At 45.4% G+C, this 20,472-nt stretch overlaps 1 protein-coding gene across 4 annotated transcripts in view; it reads right to left on the reverse strand.

The window, feature by feature from the left end:
* SMOC2 (SPARC related modular calcium binding 2) overlaps window positions 1-20,472 on the reverse strand; it is a 170,274-nt gene that overhangs the window by 124,985 nt on the left and 24,817 nt on the right. For all 4 annotated transcript variants that reach the window (XM_014843198.3, XM_044761224.2, XM_014843199.3 and 1 more), the window contains exon 2: window positions 537-708. In XM_014843198.3, coding sequence (XP_014698684.3) covers window positions 537-708 — 172 coding nt within the window. The remainder of the gene's footprint in view (window positions 1-536; window positions 709-20,472) is intronic.

The raw sequence follows: 20,472 nt of genomic DNA on the forward strand, positions 1-20,472 counted from the left end.
GACTTTATTTGTGTTTGAAACATCAGTGTATTTTGCTGAGTCAAACCCTTCATTAACGCGGGAAGCATTCCAAAGTTTTGCTCTAAGCACACTAGTTAACTCTAAATTCAGGAAAACTGAAAATTACAAGTGTAAAATCAACACAGAAAAAAATCACTGAATCCGGCACAGGTGCTGTTGACACATCCTCTTTGCTAAGAGGAGAAAGAGTGGAAAGAAGCAATAATACACTCCAGTAAGAAGAATTTTAGAAGCTTTGTAAACATTCTGCGAAACTCTTGTATAAATTTGTGTCGTGATGGCATAAAACACTCTAAGAAAAGACAGCAATAAACAAGTTTTTAAAATGACTCTGCTCTTGAGTTTCACAGAAATGACTCTTCTTCCTTACGCGCTCTGAAAAAAAACTCACAAACATAAAACCCTTGAGTTCTTACCAGTAAAAATTTAGCAAAGAAGGAAATAAAATACACGTACTTGCATTTTAAGGATTGACCCACCCATCTTCGAACGCATGATCAAATGGAGCCACTCACCTTTGCAATTTCCTCGATACGCAATTTCTAACTGAGGGTCTTTGCATTTGGCGCGTTGAAATTCACAGCGAGACAGGAAGGTTCTTCCATCAGAAGCGCAAACGGGTTTCTGAGGAGATCCCCCGCAGTCTAGGCTGCAATCTTTGTCTTTATCTTGGTCGACTCTCAAAAACTTGAGGGAATAAAAAAAGAGAAGCCAAATTTAAAGAAAGGCTGTGCAGAGCGGCAAAAAACAGAAGGCATCTAAGGCCATCTCACGTCGAGGAATGGAGCCGCTGCCAGAAACATCGCGGAAATCTCTGAAAATTCTAAGCCATCGTCTGTTTCAAAAACCTCGGTGACCGACAATTCTCTAAGTCAGTGTTTGGCGGCTGAATCTCTGAAGAGTGTCCTAAATGGTGTGTGGGACCGTTTCAGTCTGCAACGGGATGAGTGTGTATTCTGTTTTACCTTTCACAGACTGAATGGTGACGTTGTTCTTTTAATTAGCAAATTCATGTGCATGTTTTGCCATCATTTTGGAAGGTACAAGTGGCGGGAGTCTGCTGTCTGCCCAGAATTGAGAGGTTGTCTCTCCTAATTAAATCTATGCCCTTCGAGCAGTTCGTGTTTACCCGTTTGAACTAGATAACCATTTTCTGAATAAACGCCCATGCTCCGGAGGAAGTTGCTTATTCGTATGTCATGCAGAATAGCACTCCATGCTTGGCAGGTGACACCGCAGCACGGAGGGGACACTGAAGTCAGGCCTGCCCTCCCCAGGACTGCAGCATGGTGCAAGCGTGGAAACTACCCAAAGGAGCCCATTAAGATTGCCCCAGGGGCCTCCTGGGCAGTCCAGTCCCCGTGGACCGCTCCCGGTTTCCTATCCTCGTCTTGGCTCCCTCTAACCTCCTGGACACACAGCTGCAGAGCTAAGGGCATCTCTCAGTGAGATCTCAGATCCGGCCAGTCTGCTCCCACACCTGCCCTCCTTGATGACTCACAGCCCTCCCTGCCCACTGCACGGCTTTCCACTCCCATCCACACGGTCCAGTCTCAGTTCTGTCTAGTCCTCTGTTGTGCCAGATGGAACAGGGGACATGAAGGCCAATCTCAGAAGGAGGGAAGGCTTGGTCCCACAGGACAAGGGGAATCGTCACGGCCTTTGGTGGCTGGACCATCCCCTACCCACAAAGGTGTTTTCTCTGATTTATGGAGCATTAGCCATTCATTAAAGGAAAGAAAGAAAGGAAAAAAATAGAAAACTCAGACCTGCGGTAGTCATTAAATACTCAACAGTCGTGTTTGGATCCTGTGGGTACCATGTATATTTGAACAGGTTTATTTGGCGTTGTTTACACCAGTAATATTTATAGAGAGAGCTCTGCTCAAAATGTCCCATCCTCTATTCCAGTCTGAGCCGACAAAAAAGTAAGAATGGGGTTTAGCAAAAGTTTAGCAAAAGCAAAAGAGCTTCATCAACTCGTTCCCTCATCAGCAAGAGAAGAAAAGGAATTTAAACTGAGGATGCATCGTCCCTTGAGAAGATACCAGAATGTTCCCTTTGCAACTCTGAGGATCCTCACTGGCAGTGTTTAAAGATCAGCCAAAGCTGACGCTGAGATGAAGCTGTGGAGGGAAGAAAGACCCCTGACAGGAGGGACTGCCCAGGGACCACGTCCCTCACAAGGAGGCCAGGGGGTCCTCACAGCCATCGATCCAGGGGTCCTGGGCGGGAAGGGCCGAGAGCACGGCAGCCAGGAAGGTGTGGGTAACAACCTCTTAGTGCATTCTTTGGAACCTGGAAAAACTGTCCACAGGGGTCATTTCCCAGATTTCTGGATGAAGGCTTCAGCCAAGAGGAGACAGGTGGCGAGCACCAGGAGGTGACGGCTGCATCCTGGGGGGCCTCCAGGACACAGGAGACACTAGCTTTTCAAATTAGTTCAAATTCAAACAGCATGCTCTAATTTCTCCTGAGAGTAAAGTCACTTCTCAAATGATCCGTGCTTATTTTAGCCCAGAGGCAAGTGAAAACAGATCATTGTCTTTTCAGGAGGGGTTGCAAAAATCTGCTCTTTTACTTGAAAATGGATAGCGCGAGCACATAAATGCATTCGATTGAATTATGTCAGTAAGGAGTTTCAAGGCTGTTTTTTTCACGTCACCCGAAATGCTGCATTTTAACTTTCAAGCCAAGCTGAGGGGTGCACCCCTGGGGGCATGCAGCTGTCAGGAGATGAGGCCCCTCAGCATGGTGTACCTTGGGAAGTCCATCCATCAGTGAAATCCATTGCCTCACTCCTCCCCTCAAATCACTTGAGAGTTTTGATGGACTTGTTCTCATAACACACAGCTGGCCCCGAACAGTGCAGCATTGCCCATACGCTAGAGAGAGAGAAAGACAGAGAGAGAGAGGGAGAGAAAGAGGGAGGGAGAAAGAAGGAGAGAGAGAGGGAGGAGAGAGAGGTGGAGAGAGAGGGACAGAGAGAGAAGGAGAAAGAGAGAGGGAGAGAGAGAGGAAGAGAGAGAGAAGGAGAGAGAGGGAGGGAGAGAGAGAGGGAGAGAGAAAGGGAGACAGAGAGAGGGAGACAGAGAAGGAGACTGAGAGAGAGAGAGAATGGGAGGAGAGGAGAGAGGGAGAGAGAGGGAGGGAGAGGGAGGGAGAGCAAGAACAAGGAACAAATCGGAGCATATAACTGGCTCAGGACCAGTCACAGGGCCCAGGTCTCACACAGGAGCCCACCCCATCTTCTGTTTTAGATGAAAAGGTGGAATAACCTAAATCCTGCTGATTTTCATGTTTGAGAGGTGGCCTATTTGCATTTCCTGAACTCCTAAGTGAGGAAATGCAGATGACTTAGGATAAGGCATTGTAATTACCATTTTTTCTAAATGGAAAGAGACAGCCTCTACATCTTTTAATAATAATTAAATAAAAAAGCCTAGCACTCTGGCATTTGGAATTTAACCATAATTCTTGATAATTTAATAGTGTAGAACTAACAATGGAACTATTCTTTGTCAGAAATAAGAGAACACACAGTTTCTACATGTCTCTCCCCCTCCCCACTTTTAAAAGCAATTAGATTCCAACGGAGAAAGTGCAGAGAGGAAAACGGGCTTTCAACTGAGCTTTATTCTTTAACAAGCAAAGCCCATTAAGGAAAATAAAATAGTCCCAAAGAATTCACGGTTTCTTAAAAGAAGAGCGTCTCCAAACCAGTTAAGTTTATAAAAGGCACTTTGCCAAATTTAGAAAGAAATCAATTGGACCTTGAGCGAAACTCTTAAAAAAACACACACACACACACAATCTCAGCGTTACAAGGACTCCCGTTTCTTTTATTTTCACAGAGCGGTGCTGTTTGCACAGGTGCAAAGAGAGAGGCACACACACACACAGCTGTTTGGGCACCAAGTGGCTCCTGCTCTGGAAAGTCCCTAAGTCAAAGGCACGTGGATCAGAAACATGATCCATGTTTTACTTAGTAAATGCATGGGTTTCAGCCAGAGAGAAAGTTGGAACAAAGTCCAAACGTTTAAGAACAGGTTAAAATACTCTTTGAATGTTAACATAGATGGATTTTCCCATCATCATCTTGAATTAAGACTCTTTTTTACTGTTATGAAATGAAATAATATATGGTATGGGTAATATTAAGAAAAAGACCTCTGAAATACATAATTCTGCAGCTATAAGATTTGCAAGAGCAAGAACGTAAGAACTTGAAAGTGACTCTGGCTCCAAGAGTGTGTGCTGGATCCACACTGAGGGGAGAGGTGGAACAGAGCAGTGAGGGCATCGGCGATGCGGGCAGATCTGGTGGGGTTCGAGAAGTAAATAATTTTGAGAGTGGCTGAGGGATGGGGAGAGAATGGCTACAAACGGCAGCCTGTTCTAAAGAGTAATTTCTTCATTTTAAAGCTTGAGCTTTCTCAGATTTCAGCAACGAGTTCTCTGCTTTTTTAGTCAAACAGAGAACCTATCTCCAGGACGCAAGTGTGGAAATTGTGTTTTAGAGCGTGGACACCACAGCTTAAACATGAAAGAGAAGTACAACTTGCTGCAACTTTCTCCCAGAGAGATTACCACTTTATTCATTTACTCACTCATTCATTGATTCATTCATTCATTCATTTGCTGGAAGTAATATAAGCCAATTTGTGCACGTTTTAAAAACACCCAGCATCAGTATTTTAACTGGCTTTGCCTCCTTTTCATTTGTTCTAATTGAGGACAAACTCTCATCATTTTCAGTTCGGTCAAAAGTCAGATCCAGCTTGAACGGGACTCACTAAGTAAGTATTGAGCGACCACTCTGTGCCAGGCATTTTACCAGACGTCATGTCACCCAGGATCACACATGAGCACCAACTCATCTAGGACCAAAAGACATGATCCTCAGGTCAAGAAGAGGCAGCAGGAGGACCCGACAGCTGGGGCGACAGATGTGGGACAGGGTGACCCACGGGCCGGAGCAACATCACTGAGCACCAAGCACCAAGAGAAATGTCCACTTTGTGTTGGGAACCAAGACAGAGCTCTCAGGTCTGAGATGCAACCAAGAGAAACACAGTCCCAACAGCCTCGCTGAGATGCTCAGATGAGGCTCCAGATGCTTCTTGCGGGCAGGAAGGACAGGGAAACCACAGTTCAGACCCACCGAGATGAAAGCAGGAGACACACAGGCCATCAGCAATTTTCTCTTTATTTTCTGTGCTGCTTCCACTATTGCATTTGGGTGGACATAAGACATTTTGTAAGTATTTTCATGGACTCCTGTCTGGCCTTTGATCCCCTGACCCAACTTTTCCCAGAACTCTCTTAGTTCCATCGTCAACGTCACATTCTGTGTGGGAGGTTTAGGTTCCCGGCCCCACAGCCAGGGGTGGCCATGCTTTGTGCTGTGCCTCCTGCCCTGCAAATCCTTCTCCTTTCTCAAAACATGTCTTTTCTGTTTATTTTCCTTCCCATCCTCCACATCAATATTAATTTCAATGATGAATACAGACATTTTTGCTTCTTGTTCATACATCTTGGAGATAAGTCAAGAAATGTCTTGGGTGATTGATTGTTCCAGCGTTATGTTTATTTGAGATTCAGTAAGAACTTGGTTGTTCTAAAATTCTTCTTAACAAAACATCACACGGATGGTGTGACCCTAATGCAAGAATTATCTTTGGCAACAAAAGATCACCTTAGTCAACATTGGGTCATTATTCTTATGGATCAGAGGTAACTCGTCTCCACAAGGTGCATTCTACAAACACCCCATAAAATAGTGCCTTGCAATGGGGTCTCCTCTTATAAGTCACACCCACTCTATCTGAGGGTCTCACCGTGCTTCTGATCACTAACAAGTGTTTATAGAGTGTTTACTGTGTCTTGGGCTGGCACCATCTTTATTAGTTTAGCTACAATTAAGTGCCAATTTCTTATCCAGGATCCCAATGAGACTCAAGGAACAAGTCAAATGAATATTTAACAATTTACGTGATTCTCTCAGGCTACAGCCTTGTGAAACAATACAAGTTTGGGATATAGAAGAACCTTATAGCAGACACTCGGCCAGTCGCTTTAGAGCCCACTGGACCATAACTCTTATGGGGTAGCGATGACGTGTGTTCATCTACGTGGTCTCCGCATCCCAGCACAGTGTCTGTCTACAGTCAGTGCCCAATAAATGTTTACTGTCTGAAGAGTTATATTAATGTAACCATGCGGGACTCTCTGCAGAATTACGAGGGCGTGTGGCAATAGAAAGAGAAGGTGTTTGAGCAAACTGATGGAGGAATACCAATAACGGAGAGGCGAGGCCACAGACAGACACTAAAATTCAAGGAGGCAGGACACACTTGGCATTCTCTGCTGTAACTGTCCCGGAACCAGCACACCTGCCTTCTAACCTGAAGGTTTAGCTGTCTCTCATCGCTGCGCTGTTTGCGGCACTGTCTTATTTCACATGTATTTGATTCACTACTAGGCTGAAACACACAAAAGATAGTAGACAAACTCTGCCCTTTAGTAATGCCCAAAATAAACATTCTACCTGGAGAGCACGAAATAGGTTAAATGAGAAGTATCTCAAAATAAAAGGGAAAATCAACCTCGAAAGTAAGTATTCAGCACGTGTCAGACTCCATTGTCTAAACTGCCTGCTCTGCACATGGGCACCACAGCGGTGCAACTTTGGCGCGCGCCATTGTCAGCTGGGCTGCTGGTTCACCAAGCAGATCTCTGTCTCCACCCAGAGACTCTGATTCATAGACGTGGGGTGGAGCCCAGGAACTCCATGGATAATGAACAGGCTATGTGAGCACTTGGGACCCCTGACCTTCATGCACTACTGCTCTAAGAGGTAAGAACAGTGGGCATTGCTGACACTTGACCGGACGACAGGGAGAGAGACGGGAGAAAAGCTGGTGGATCTATGTGGCCAGTGGTGGTGCCCCACACCCCAATGGCCCATCCTTTGTATTTAGAACATGGCTCTGTTTTTATTACGACATACAATTCATAAATTCCCTAAGCGCCTCAGATTTTCTGGGACAGCTAAACGACGACAGCGTGCTGCCATTTTCCTTCTTGTCTTTCCTTCCCTTGGGGCATTAGATGCATTTGTTGACGAAGCGACATTTCCAAAGGCACTGAGCCAGAGTTCCCTTTCTAAGTCTCCTGCTCATTTAAAAGCATTTAGAGCAAATTACACTAAAACACATGTTAGAGAATATTAGCGTAACCTTCAGAGTGACGGAATCGCATCCAAAAGCCAAGATATCAGGGAGCTTGTGTCTCAGGCAAACCTCAGTGGAGACCGTGTGCTGCACGGTGAAGTCATTTGCACTGAAGGCATAAGGAAAGGATTAAAAGTAAGAATGAGAAAGACAAGGCCTGCTGGAAGCAACATGCCCACGAGGTCCCCGTAAGATCGCCTCGTCTGCCATTGAGGCAGATGAAGGAAACATGCTCCCTGGGGAAGAACGGGGAGTAGCCGAGAAGTGTCACAAATGCTCATATCCATGTTTATTCCTTAAAAGTGTTGGCGAATGGCAACATCACACAAGAGTCAGGGCCTCTGATCTCCAAGAAGAGACCAGACAGAGTCCAGTTCCGTGTCTACATCCAGACTCCAGCGAGACCCTCATGGCATCCGAAATGTCACCTCCATCCCTTATTCAAATCTCATCCTCACATTTCTTCCTGTTTTCATGATCTTGCCCTTTTGGGAACAAAATGTGTTCCCCATGAAGATTTTAAAGGTAAGGATGTTTAGGTGCCAATGAGGTCATGAGAATCCCGATGGAGAGTGGTCTCCTTGGTGCAAGGCTTTCCCGACCAGTCCAGGCAGAAGCAGGTTCTGAGCAAGGATTTGCCGTGTGAATGAACCAGACAATGGAATGACTATGTGATCACCCTCTTGTCTCTGGAGTTGATGAGAAGCCTCTTCACCCCACCACTGAGGGATCTGTATGCTCAACAGCTGGGACAAGCTGAGAGGGTTCCCAGGAGGAAAAGAGGGACATAGAGAAGACTGATCTCCCCCATATTCATCTCTACCACACCCCCCCACAGCCCCCACCCCTAAAGTGAAAGAAACCCATCAAAGGAAGTCTGAATCCTTTTCCCTGTAATCATAAGAGCCAAATATTTTTTGCTCACACACCCTGGGGACAAATGCAGAGGCTGCCCCTTTTAGACGGAATGCTGTCAGGGCCTGGAGGTTGGGTGGGAGAAGCTCACAGGGGCACCAATGAAGAGGTTGAGGTTCCCAGGGGACACCAAGCCCAGGTCTTCATTAGACCAAGGAAGAAATGGTGGATCCCAGAGGAAGTCACCCAGCTAATTTGTGAAGCAACTAGAACCAAATCAAGGACTGTGGACCCGGGTCCCTACTCTTTACTCCATCAAGCATGGCAGAGCACTTGACCCAAAGTTGCCAGGGCTGGGTCTTCTTTCTCCAGGACACCTTCTCCAAGGGCTCTGATGTCCACCCCACACAGGACCAATGTTAGAACAGCAGCCTTGGAAAGACGCACGGAAGAGGGGCTGGAGGGATTGGTCGCAAAGTGCCCCTTCGGTTGTGCTTCGCCAGCTCTTTCGCAGATTTCCATCTTCTTGCTTGATGCAGATTCAGGGCTGGCTCCTGTCTGGCACCCTCCGAAGTGGAAAATGGCACATTGCCCTTCTCACCTTGGTGTACACATTAAGACAGATTCTCCACATTTTTTAACAGTCTTTGTTTATGTTATGAGATAGCCGAGGCACGGGACCCTTCAGAGAGAATTCTCTTCACGGGGCTTTGAAATGGAACATCTGATACTCTGATGCTGTCACATCACTACTCAAAATTATCGTCAGTATTGAAACGCATAAGCACATTCTCAGAGATAGGTGGAAACGGCTCTGCAGGCCCCACACTCACTAGCTGCTAGAGGCTTCTGTCGTCCATCACCTGACGCCTCTCAGCTGGGCGTCTGCAACGCCCTCTCCCCGGCGTGAACGCGGGAAGAACCAGCTCTCTGCTCTAATCTGCATGTTTCATACAAACAAAAAGGAATTTCACGGGTAGAACTTGAAGGCTGGGGTCAGGGAGCACGTGACCTGCCCTGTCTGCAACTCAACCAAAACCTTGGAACATGGAGCGCATCGTCCTCGAGATCTGCACAGCCCAGCGCAGAAACCATTAGCCATGTGCAGCCACTTATGTGGAAATGAATTAAAATGAAATAGAATGTAAAATTCAGTTACTCCGTGGCACTAGCTGCCTTTTAAGTTCTCAGTGGACACCTGTGTCTGGAGCCCACTGTATTGGCCAGGACAGACGATAGAGCATTTCTGTCATCGCAGGCAATTCTTTTAGACACTGCTATCTAGCAGCAATGATTAAGGGTCATTAATTTCCTAAACTAGCTCCCCAAAGCCCAATTTTTAAATGAACAGTTGCAGAAAGACAAGTAAAAACCAATTCTGTGGCTATATACATTACTAAGGAAACAAATACGCAATGCTGAGAAAAGAGTCATTTTTGGAAAAGCTTATCTTGAAATTCACACCTTTAATTACAGAGAAAAGAGAAAAACTTTAGTTACAAGAGGAAGGGAAATGGGAAGCTTTTTGCAAAGGGAATAAAAAGGACGTGAGTGACTTCAAGAGTGTTTTAGAAGTCGATCGTAGGTAGCAGGAGAAGCGTGTTGGGGGTGAGGGAAGACAGACACAGGATCCACTGGGGAGAGGAGAGGAAATGATCCTGGGAGAGGCTGGAGCATCGCCAAAGCAAACCCAAGTTGGGGATGGAGCAACACTGAACACAGTGCCATGAAAGGGACGTTGGCAAGGGAAGGTTTTGTAATTGTGGCAATGCGGGTTCCACGTTGTAACCAATGGGAGCACGTTGTAACCTCAGAGGGAGCAGAGAGGATGAGGAGGACGAGATACAGCGCTCTGTGGAGAAGTCCACACGGCTCTCCCAAACGGCAGTTTCCACAGAACGCTTCTCGGGTCTTTGTGAACCACAGACGTCGTAAAGGTATGCTTTATTTTTCAGAGGTACTCCAAGCATCACACGTACGTTAGAGAGACATTAAATATTACAAAGAGACGCAACGAAAAATTCAGGTTTTTTCAGAAGAAAATGTCAAAGCTCAGGAAGTAATCCCCAACAGTGTTGACTGGGAGCAGCAGAGCATGGTCGTCCTGGGCTAACACCAGTCAGTGTCAGAGAAAGAGAAAGAGTCATAAAAGAAGTCAAACTTGCCATCATCACTTTCCCAGGGGCCACCTGCAGGCACGGTCTCAGTGCACAGCCTCCAGTCTGGGAGGCACACCTGCAGGAAGGAGAGCCCATTAAAGGGGCAGCGAGAGTCTTTCCCTGGACATGTGGCATCCTTAATTCCACAGTTCATTCAGAGACACAGAAATCCTTGCCTGAAGGCGAGTTCATATTCCAGACTTGGGTTCTGCATATCCTTAAACACACCCTGGCTCATGAGCACTCGAATGTGGGGAGCCTGGAACCAAGCCCCCGATTCTGGCTGAGCTGATATCTCTTCTTCAATTCCTGGGGAACACAGAGCCTTGGGTGGAAAGGGTGGGTCACCCCTCCTCTCTGAAGTTTGCTGCCTCCCTCAGAGCCTTGCTCTTGGGTTTGGGCTGCTCCCAATATAACACCAATATTATAACACCAATATAAGGAAGACTAAAATTCTCAATTTCTATCTTCTCCAAGTCTTAGGCTTCCTAGCCCCCAAAATCAGTTAAATTCTAAGCAGGATAAGTCAGAGACATTGCTGATCTCCAATGTACTTATAAAGCTTTTCCCATCTTCTTGACAGAGATGATGTGTCAAGGAAACATTCCAAGTGTGTGTTCATTTATCCAAAAGGATTTTGATGGGTTGTTTGAGCCTAGAAAAGCACTTCAGTGAAAATCCAAAGAAATGCTGTCTAAGTGTTAAATCCAGAAAAACAGGAGAGGGAAGAAGAGAGGAGACACAGCCACTATTTTTATGTATTTGCTAAGAGGATCAGCATTTTGGATCCCTAAAATCTCCTAATTAGAGTGAAAGTCAGATTAGATTAGATTAGATGATTAGGGTGCGGGCTCCCATGGGTCCAGCTACCTGGTTCCAGACCTGGTACTTTGCCATTTCATAAAGAGCAAATTCACTCAGAATGTTGAAGAGGAAAAACTACTCTTAATAACATCTGGTATAACTATTTAACAAACTTGCCAAGATTTAGACCAATATGCCTGGCATAATGTCAAACCAAGAAAACAATGAGGTTTATAACGGAAACAGAGTGAAAACTCTAATTGAGGATTGTTCCAATGGCATCAGAATGACTCCACACTCATAATATTCTAAAGTTACCAAATCCATGATTGTTAACATGCGAAACTCACAGAAAGTGGCTACTGCCTAGAATCAAATTATGTTCTTTGAAGGGCAACTCCTTTAGGAGTTCACGTCAAGAAATACCAAATGGCAAGACGCAACGAAAATAGCAACAACAACAAAGTTAAAAGCTAGAGAACATGTCTGATGAAATAGAGTAAGTTGAAATCAATTTTCTTAGCTGTCATTTAACTGGGAAAAGAAAACCAGAACTTGTGCGCCTTTTGGAAAAAATTATATCCACATTGTCAACTTGCTCATCTAAAGCTAATTTTTAACTAACCAGGATTTAATATGCCTAAAAATTTGATATTAACATATCAAATTAATATAATGTTAAATTGTGCTAATATAGGGCCAAATCTCATCACAATGGCGTCCATTCTAAAGACATCTCGGCCTTTATAGTTTGAACATCATGTTCTGAACTGGAGTTTTCCTTTGGTTCTAGAAACGCGTCACTTACTTTAAAGTCTGTGCATCATTCATCAAACATTTTCCCCCATCATTGTGCAAAGCTACACAATATCTTGTACAAGAGAAGATGATAAAAGAATGGGAATTGGGTTTTTTAACAAAACTATACTAATAAAGATCAATGCTCAAGTCAGTTGTCCTTCGAAGAGATCATTTCTGAGCACATCTAAACATTCCCACAGTTTCGTTGTTATTCAAATTTGTGAACTCTTCCCTTGAAAGGACCTTCACAACAGTTTATGGAGGATGCAAGAAAATGTCATGAGATGATGTGGAAACACAATTTCCTGCTCTCTGACCTCATTTAATCCTTAGCAGCCTATGGCACGGGGACCTCAAGAAACCTTTCCTCACTCTGCAGGTGGCAATATTGATGCCCAGAGAAACACAATGCCTTCCTCAAAGTGAAAACATGATTTTGTGGTGGGAGGAAGGAGCCAGAACATTCATCTGCCCCTCGTCACTGTCCATGTTTTGTCCCACAAACAAAGCTGTCTCTCAAAACACCACTGATCCCAGGGCCACTGTCATCTCATAACCAAGAGAGAATCTATTTAGCCAAACCCACCTTGCTCTGTAATAATGTTCATTTAATCTTGGGGTTGTAACCATGAGATCTGTAACTGATGCTCACACTTGCATTTCCAGCCACTGGCCCGTGTCATTGACTTCCACACACCTACAAGAGTGAGCTTTCCAGGCTCAGATTAATCTGGTTTGATTGGCCCATAGCTGTGAGAAACTGACCGTTCATGCTGGCAGGCCTGACACGGGGCTGGCAGGTTTCTCTTCATGCTTCTGGGATGTTTCTTTCCTCAAAAATATGAGGTGAATTGAAAGGGACACAGAGGTAGAGAAAGATGAAATTCTTGTGAATTAAAGATAAACTTCATACTTTTGCATGTGTGTGTGTACCTTTTTACCTTTAAGAGGTGGGTTCAAGGCCAAGAGTATTCTTGTATGAGTGGCAAGTTGAAATTTTCATTTTAAATACAATTGTGTTTTTCAGTGTAGACAGGGGGAGCCATATTTTTGCCTCCCTGAGAAATTTCCCCTTCAAATACAACCTGTAATTTCTCATGCATGTGTGAAAAATCAGAGAAACATTATTCGGTTTAAATAAATTAATTGGTAATTCCAAGAGTGAATTTGATATCAGAATTAATTAAAATTCGAAGACATTACTTAATTAAAAGGAATTCAGTAAATTAGAAGATTCGCTTCTAAAGTGAGAATATCAGGTTCATCAAAGAAAGAGAAGAACTGGGGTAGAATTGTGGCTGGCTCTAAGAAAGGTTAAAATTAGTTTTTCAATGTAGTTAGCAATATCTAGAGTTATTCCAGAAAAGACTGAAGAACAAAGACATCAACAACACAGTTCACTCTCCATTAAGTTTATAACTTTCTGTAGTCAAGGTTCCCACTTAGTTTTAGTGTTTGTAATATGGCCAATGAGTCAGGATCTCTTTAAAAATAATGATAAAATCACAAGTAAATAAACTGAAACAGCTTTTCTCCATCTGTGTCCCATGAGATTAAAACACGCTCACAGCTCACGTGTGCAAATATTTTAACTCGAGTATGGAATTCATGTTTTGGTTTAAGTTTTCATTAAATACGTTATTGTTATTAGTAATAATAGTTTTGATTTCTAGAGATACACTTGAAGCTCTGCCTGACTCTGGTGGGAAGTCATCCATGAGGACTTGGGGGCTAATTGACCCCAAATACTTATTTAAAAGATGCGTGCCATGGTCAATAGCATCGCACGATTCAGACCAAGAGAGCTTTCCCCTTCCAGCCACCAGACCTCCTCAGACTGCCCTACGGTCTTGGAAACACCCTTCCTGATTCTTCCCCTTGACTCTCATCCCACTCATCGAATGTTTTGGAAACTAACTTCTTCACACTATCTGAGCATCCATAATTTCACGTGCACAAATGAACTTGTGATTTTAATAAAACAAAGTCAGTTTTGTGTTCTGCCTTGTCTGTCCCTGGCCTGTTCAGAGTTCAGATTCATCCAGCTTCCACTGACTCTGACTGGGAACACTGCCTCACTCAGATAGATGATAGGGATGGCCTGGGATGAGAAATATTTGCAATAAATTGGGTTGACCTACTGCAAAGTATGCAAGGTGATCCAGAAATATTTCCCGTTGTCAGGGATGACCTGCCCAGAGTTATACAGGGTCATCCTTTACTAGGGAAGGCATGCCCCCTGCCCTGTGTAAGTGACACACGAATGTGCTCGAGCAGATGCACAAGGCTCACCTCCACGTCCGAGCCACTAAGTGTGAGCAGGGAGGCCAAATCCCGGATGCAGCCTCAGCCCCGACCTGCGGCCACATGGCCCCGGCAAATGGCACTGAAGGGTGAGTACATGCCAAGTAGCATCTCGTGCTTCTCCAGCTGAGCCAGGACAAGCTCTATGGGGTGGCACCGTGTTGACCCCTGCAGGCCCAGAGCGCTCCCGGGCCACTGCCTGAATCATTCCATGATGGTTTGCTCTCAATTTGGGGCAGATCTCATCATTTATAAAATGCGGGGCTTGCATCAAGCGATTTCACAGGTCCCACCAAGGTTTAAAATCTGAAATCTCTTTCAGGGAACCACTCGCCCCAGAGTTCCCGCCATGAACGTTAGTGGGAGGTAGGCATGTGCGACTGGAGTGGGCTGATACTCTCTAGGTGGCGTCAGCCTTGTGAAGGGCTCATTCTCCACCCTGGGGCCCACCTCCTGAACAGGATTCATAATAGCTCTTAATACCACACAGGGTATTACAGCCTTCAGGGAAGCTCCCTGTTTCCCCCGATACATCTTACTCTAAAACACAGTTTTACTAGAGGAGGGGACGATCTGGCTGAGAACCTGGATCCTGATCTCTTCCTCCTACAAGAACGTTCAGAAACTAAGGCTGTCCCACTGTCTTCCACACATGGACTCACGCCGGGCCACACAAATGCAAGGCTGAGCGTCTGAAGGCTGTCGGAAGGAAATGGACCAACCACGTTTTATAGATATTGTTGTGGGTTGAACTGTGCCCCCAACCCCCCAAAATATGTTCAGTCCTAACCCTGGTACCTGCGACTGTGACCTTGTTTGGAAATAGGGTCTTTGCAGATGGAATCAATTTAAGATTATGTTATATTCAATTCAGGTTGCCCTAAATCCAGACGCTGGTGTTACAGCTTGAATCGTAGCCCCCCAAAATTCATACGAGAAGTCCTGACTCCCATCCCCTCAGAATGCGACCTTTTTTGGAAATAAGGCCTTTACAGATGTACTGAGTGAAGCTCCATTGAGTCACGCTGAAGGGAGGTGAGCCTCTAATCCAATAAGACTGGTGGCCTTATAAAAAGGGGAAATTTGGGTACAGACAGGCATGCAGGGAGAACGCCACGAAAAGATGAAAGATCGGGTGATGTATCTGCAAGCCAAGAAACATCAAAGATGCCAGTAAGCCAGCAGAAGCTGGAGGAGAGGCCTGGAACAGATTCTCCCCACAGCCCCAGAAGGAAGCGACCCTGGCCACCCCTTGATCTCGGACTTCTGGCCTCCAGACTGTGAGACGATGAGTTTCTGTTGTCTAAGCCACATAGTTCACGGTAACTTGTTATGACAGCCCTAGGACACTGATACAGATAGGCTGCCTGACAATAACAGAGCAGTGAAATAACAAAAAAGCCACACTGATGTCATCATGTTAAAAAATTCTCCAATCAAAATGATTGCAAAATGTTACTGCTTTACATATAAAGGATGAATTAAAATTACCCCAAAAAATACTCAAAAGGGGAAAGAGAACCACACCTATATATAGAATGTGTGCCATGTGAAGACATACTCTTTGATCAAACGACGGTTTTTAAATTCACTCTATTTATTTATTGTTTCTGTTTATTATACTGCCAGGTGCATGAGAAAGCTCAATAAACGCAAAAATGTGCTCTATACAAACTTCCCAAATACTTCCCCGCATTTTTGCCTATCCTAAAGGAAAGACAACTTTCGCCGTGGGCCTGATGAGAAGCGATTGGGTTGACTGATTGGGTTTACAAGCCAACGACGGGTCACGTGATTCTGCTACGAGCTCACTTGAATGGCACTTTTGTCCCACACGGAGGTGCGCGAGGCGCTGGGAAGAGAGGGGACCTGGGCGGCGGATACCACGGAGGATAAACTCCGCTTACCCCCTGTCTGTGCTCAGAGACAGCCCTGATGGAGACAGTGACTCAGAGAACAGGTGCGCTCTGCCGGCTCCATCAGGAGGAAAAGAAAAATCAGAGGCAAAGGGCAGAAGTGTGCTCTGTGCGGCCGAAACACCGTGAACCGCCGAGCTGGAGGGAAGAAGACCAGGGCTTGGGAGCCTCTTCTTAGGGGTGACTATGCCACCACCTAACCCCTGACAAGCAAGTGCAAACTTGGTTAGTGCAGGAGAGGGCAGACGCGAGCTGGCACAGAGAGTCCTGTGTCGAAGGAGGCTGCTCCAATCCTTAACACAATCCTCCTACCTTCTCAGCCTCCGTCCCCAACTGCCTGCCTGCCAGCCACTCATATGCGATATATAAGTCATTCACCAAAAATGAATGAATGAATGACTTAGTTAGAAAAACAAAAACACAGAACCCCACCTTGCATTATCTGCACCCCCCTGGTCTAGACGTCGCTGTAGCCCAAGTTTATCAAGGACCGAAATGCGTGGAGCCGACTCTGGGACATGCCCCGTGCCCGCTGCTGCACCCTGCGGGGTTGTGTAATTAATGCTTTTGTTTGTGACTCTCTTCCAAGAAAGGCAACTCTGAGAAGGATGAGGTCTCACCCTGGCCTTTTCCTCCGTAATGAAAAGTTACAAGATGCGGCTTTGGATGGCAGAGAGTGGGAACCGGGACTATTTTTTTTTTGTGGAACCGCAATAGGATCTGAACCAACTCAACAGGGAGTCAGATAGCTTTTCCTATATCAGCCTCCAAAACGCTGTCACTGATTCATCAGTGAATCACGATGGGTTGGATGTGCTGGCAGCCAACACCGGCTTCAGGAGAGGAAGCCAGAGGAGCAATCTGAGATTAATGTGATAAAGAATAGCTCTTTTAGACCTAAAAATACACCGAATCAAACTGCTAATCTCAGCTACATTGCTTATTGCTAAACTTTGTGAAGAAGTAACAGAGAAAAAAATGTATGAAGTTCTTTTCCTTAATTTGTCTTTTTTTTCCTCTCTCTTGCCCAATTGCACAGAGGCTGGTGGACGGCAAGGTGCCCATGAAGCGATGTGGAACATGAACAGGAACGTGATGTGGGTGTCAAATCTATAAATCTTGTTTGATGGGTGAAGTGCTGCTTCGAGAACGGAGACAGCTGGTATTTTATGTCCCTGTTCTGCCAGTAGGTTTTTTTCAGTGCCACCCATTCACTCTCTCGTGTCCACTCAGTCAACATGAAGTGAGTGTCTTCTGCCTGTCAGAAACTGTGCTGGACCAGGCCACCAAGACAAGTGGTGCCCACACTAAGATGTAGAGATGGGGGGCCCACCCAGTGGCGTAGCCGTTAAGTTCGCCAGCTCCGATTCAGTGGCCTGGGGTTTCACGGGTTGGGATCCTGGGTGCAGACCTACACACCACTCGTCAGCCGTGCTGTGGTGGTGTTCCACATACGAAACAGAGGAAGACTGACACAGATGTTAGCTCAGGGCCAGTCTTCCTCAAGCAAAAGGAGGAAGATTGGCAATAGATATTAGCTCAGGGCCAATCTTCATCACCAAAATAAAAAAGCAGTAGAGATGGTCAGTTGTTATAACACCACTTGCGTGAGCTCTCAAGGAGAAGCAAAGGAAGAGCTTTATAGCTCTTGCCCCAATTCCCTCTGTGTTCTGTGGTTCAGTTGCCAGGTGCTTTGAATTGCTCAGAATATTACCAAATAAATCTATTAAGCAGAGTACTTTTAAATTTGTTGAAGAGTCGTAGAGACTTTTGAATTTTATTGCTAATACACGGAAACCACTAGCATTTTTCAAATCTTGGTTCTCTTTCCGCTAGGGAACAGAGATGCCTTAGAAATGTGGTTTATAAATTCAGGTTAATATGTTTATACCTGATCAGTGTGCATAATGGTCTTGCCTGGACTCACAAATATAAACCAACTATTGGATCTTAGATTGTTCATCAACGGTGGAATCATTCTCCAAGGCCAGGGCTGTCCAAGACCGGACACTGGACATCATTAGATGCTCTGAGTCCTTTTTCCGAGTTTAGACAACAGAGGTTAGGCACAGTCCACATGACCACTCTTTCTCCTGTAGACAAAACTCAAAGCTCTAGGACAGCTGGAGTGTTGAGAAACCGCTGAATGAAAACCCTCTGGCCCATAGGACCCCCCCTTTCTTGTCAACCTTACCCACCACCATGCCAGGCATAAGGACACTCCATTCCAGTATCTCATCTTCAGTCCATTCTTTACAAACACTTACTTTAAAATCACTTTCCCACCCGTCTCGTAATGCCCCTCTGCCCACCGCTGACCTCCTCTATGGGAAACAGTCCGCACTGCTTTGAAAACTCACCCAAAACTCGGGCTCCCCTATACCACCGTTCACCACCCCACCACAACTCTCTCTCTTTTATCTGAATTCCTACCGCCCTCATCTTCCGAACCACATCAGGACAAAGAGAGATTTTGGACTGTTCTCTTGTCCCTCTGTCTTGGCTCCCAACTGGACTGAAGGTCTCCAAGGCCAGGAACCATGGCTGACGCCTCTGTGACATCAATCCCAACGTCTGGGAATGGGTGCACAGCAGGTGTCGAAGGCACACAGGTGACGTGGCCCCACTTTGCTTCACAGGCACTAGAGGCCATTGAAAGCATGGCATGCATTGGATCCTTATAACAAAGGCTAATGAATATCCCACATGCTCAGTGATTCCTCTGGGGCAGAAAAGGAGACTAGTGGAGTAGGGAGGAGATGCCTACGACCAGCTCTCTCACGGAGAAGCTGGGACATAATCCCACCCTCACTGGGCCGTAGGAGGAACCAAGAGGGTTGTGGAATGTGACAACACTTTGCAGAATCTGCAACGCTGAAGTATTGTAAAGTAGTTCTGTTCCGTATTTTGATTTTCATCTCTAGTAGATCCCAAAACAGCAAGCATTTTCGGGGATAGCGCTTTCGAACATCACATCAAAAATGCTTTCCTCCACCTCCCCTCACACACACACTCTGCCACCAAGCTGCTCTGCCAACAGCAAACAGCGAGGGCTCCCAGTCAATAAGAAAACCATTCTTGGGGTGGCCCAGTGGTGCAGTGGCTAAGTTTGCATAATCCGTTTCGGCGGCCCGGGGTTCACAGGTTCGGATCCTGGGTGTGGAACTACACACCGCTCGTCAAGCCATGCTGTGGTGGCGTCCCACATACAAAATAGAGGAAGACTGGTCTAGATGTTAGCTCAGTGAGAATCTTCCTCAAGCAAAAAGTGGAAGATTGGTAACAAATGTTAGCTCAGGGCCAATCTTCCTCACCAAAAAAAAAGAAGAAGAAGAAACTATTCATCATGCATGTTTCTTACTCCATCATCTCTTTTTCCTTTTATGGCTTGATGTCCACCAATGAAAGAGACAGGACTCAGTGTATGTGCAGAGCTTCCAACTGTACTTGTCAATTCCCTTAGTGGGAAAAAGAAGTTATAAAAATACCAACTGGTCAAACTTTCCAGGGGAGAGAAAGAAATGGTTGGAAGTCCATCCAAACACATGTTTAATGACTAAGTACCGTACGACAAGCCCAAAGCATACATTTTCCTACTCCGCAAATTGAAAAGGTGAAGAACAGAGACTCTGAGTCTGAGAGGTAGGAGGCGAGGCCAGCGAAGGCGGGCGCCGGCTGTGGTTGGTGACCTCACACCCGCTCGAGGTTTGGAGGTCCATCTGAGCAATCCTCAATTTGTCTTCGAGCGTGGGCTGGAGTGTCCACAGGAAAGACCGTTCTTCGGGGTCTGGGCCCATCTGCTTCTAGTTGACACCAGGATTTGAAAAGTGCAGAACCACATGAAAACGAAACTGTATACGCTCGAGTTTTTAAGCTAACCAACCTTAATTAAGACTCAAAAAAATCCTAATTTAGTTCAACTTCAGTTAAAGGTTTGGAGTCATCGGTATTATTGCACACAAAAGTCTATAATGAACATGGCTTCTTAGATCAAAAACCAAGAAAAGTAAATCTGCTGATTCTGAGACTTAGGGAGTGACTTGCTCCAAGCGGTTCCAACAGTTCCAAATGTTTCATAAATGCAGGAACCCCGACTAATTCTATAATGTGTATTAGAAGCCTTTCAAATGTTGATGCCCAACAATGCCACACCCAAAATATAGGGGAAGGAAAAAATCAAAATAGCACACAAATATTTATGCACAGTGTTGCTCCCTGCAGTATTATTTTTTTTCTTTCTTTTTGTTTTTTTGAGGAAGATTAGCCCTGAACTACCATCTGCCACCAATCCTCCTCTTTTTTGCTGAGGAAGACTGGCCCTGAGCTAACATCTGTGCCCATCTTCCTCTACTTTATATGTGGGACGCCTGCCACAGT

The sequence above is a fragment of the Equus asinus genome, chromosome 1 (genome assembly GCF_041296235.1).
Source record: "Equus asinus isolate D_3611 breed Donkey chromosome 1, EquAss-T2T_v2, whole genome shotgun sequence".
NCBI lineage: Eukaryota > Metazoa > Chordata > Mammalia > Perissodactyla > Equidae > Equus > Equus asinus.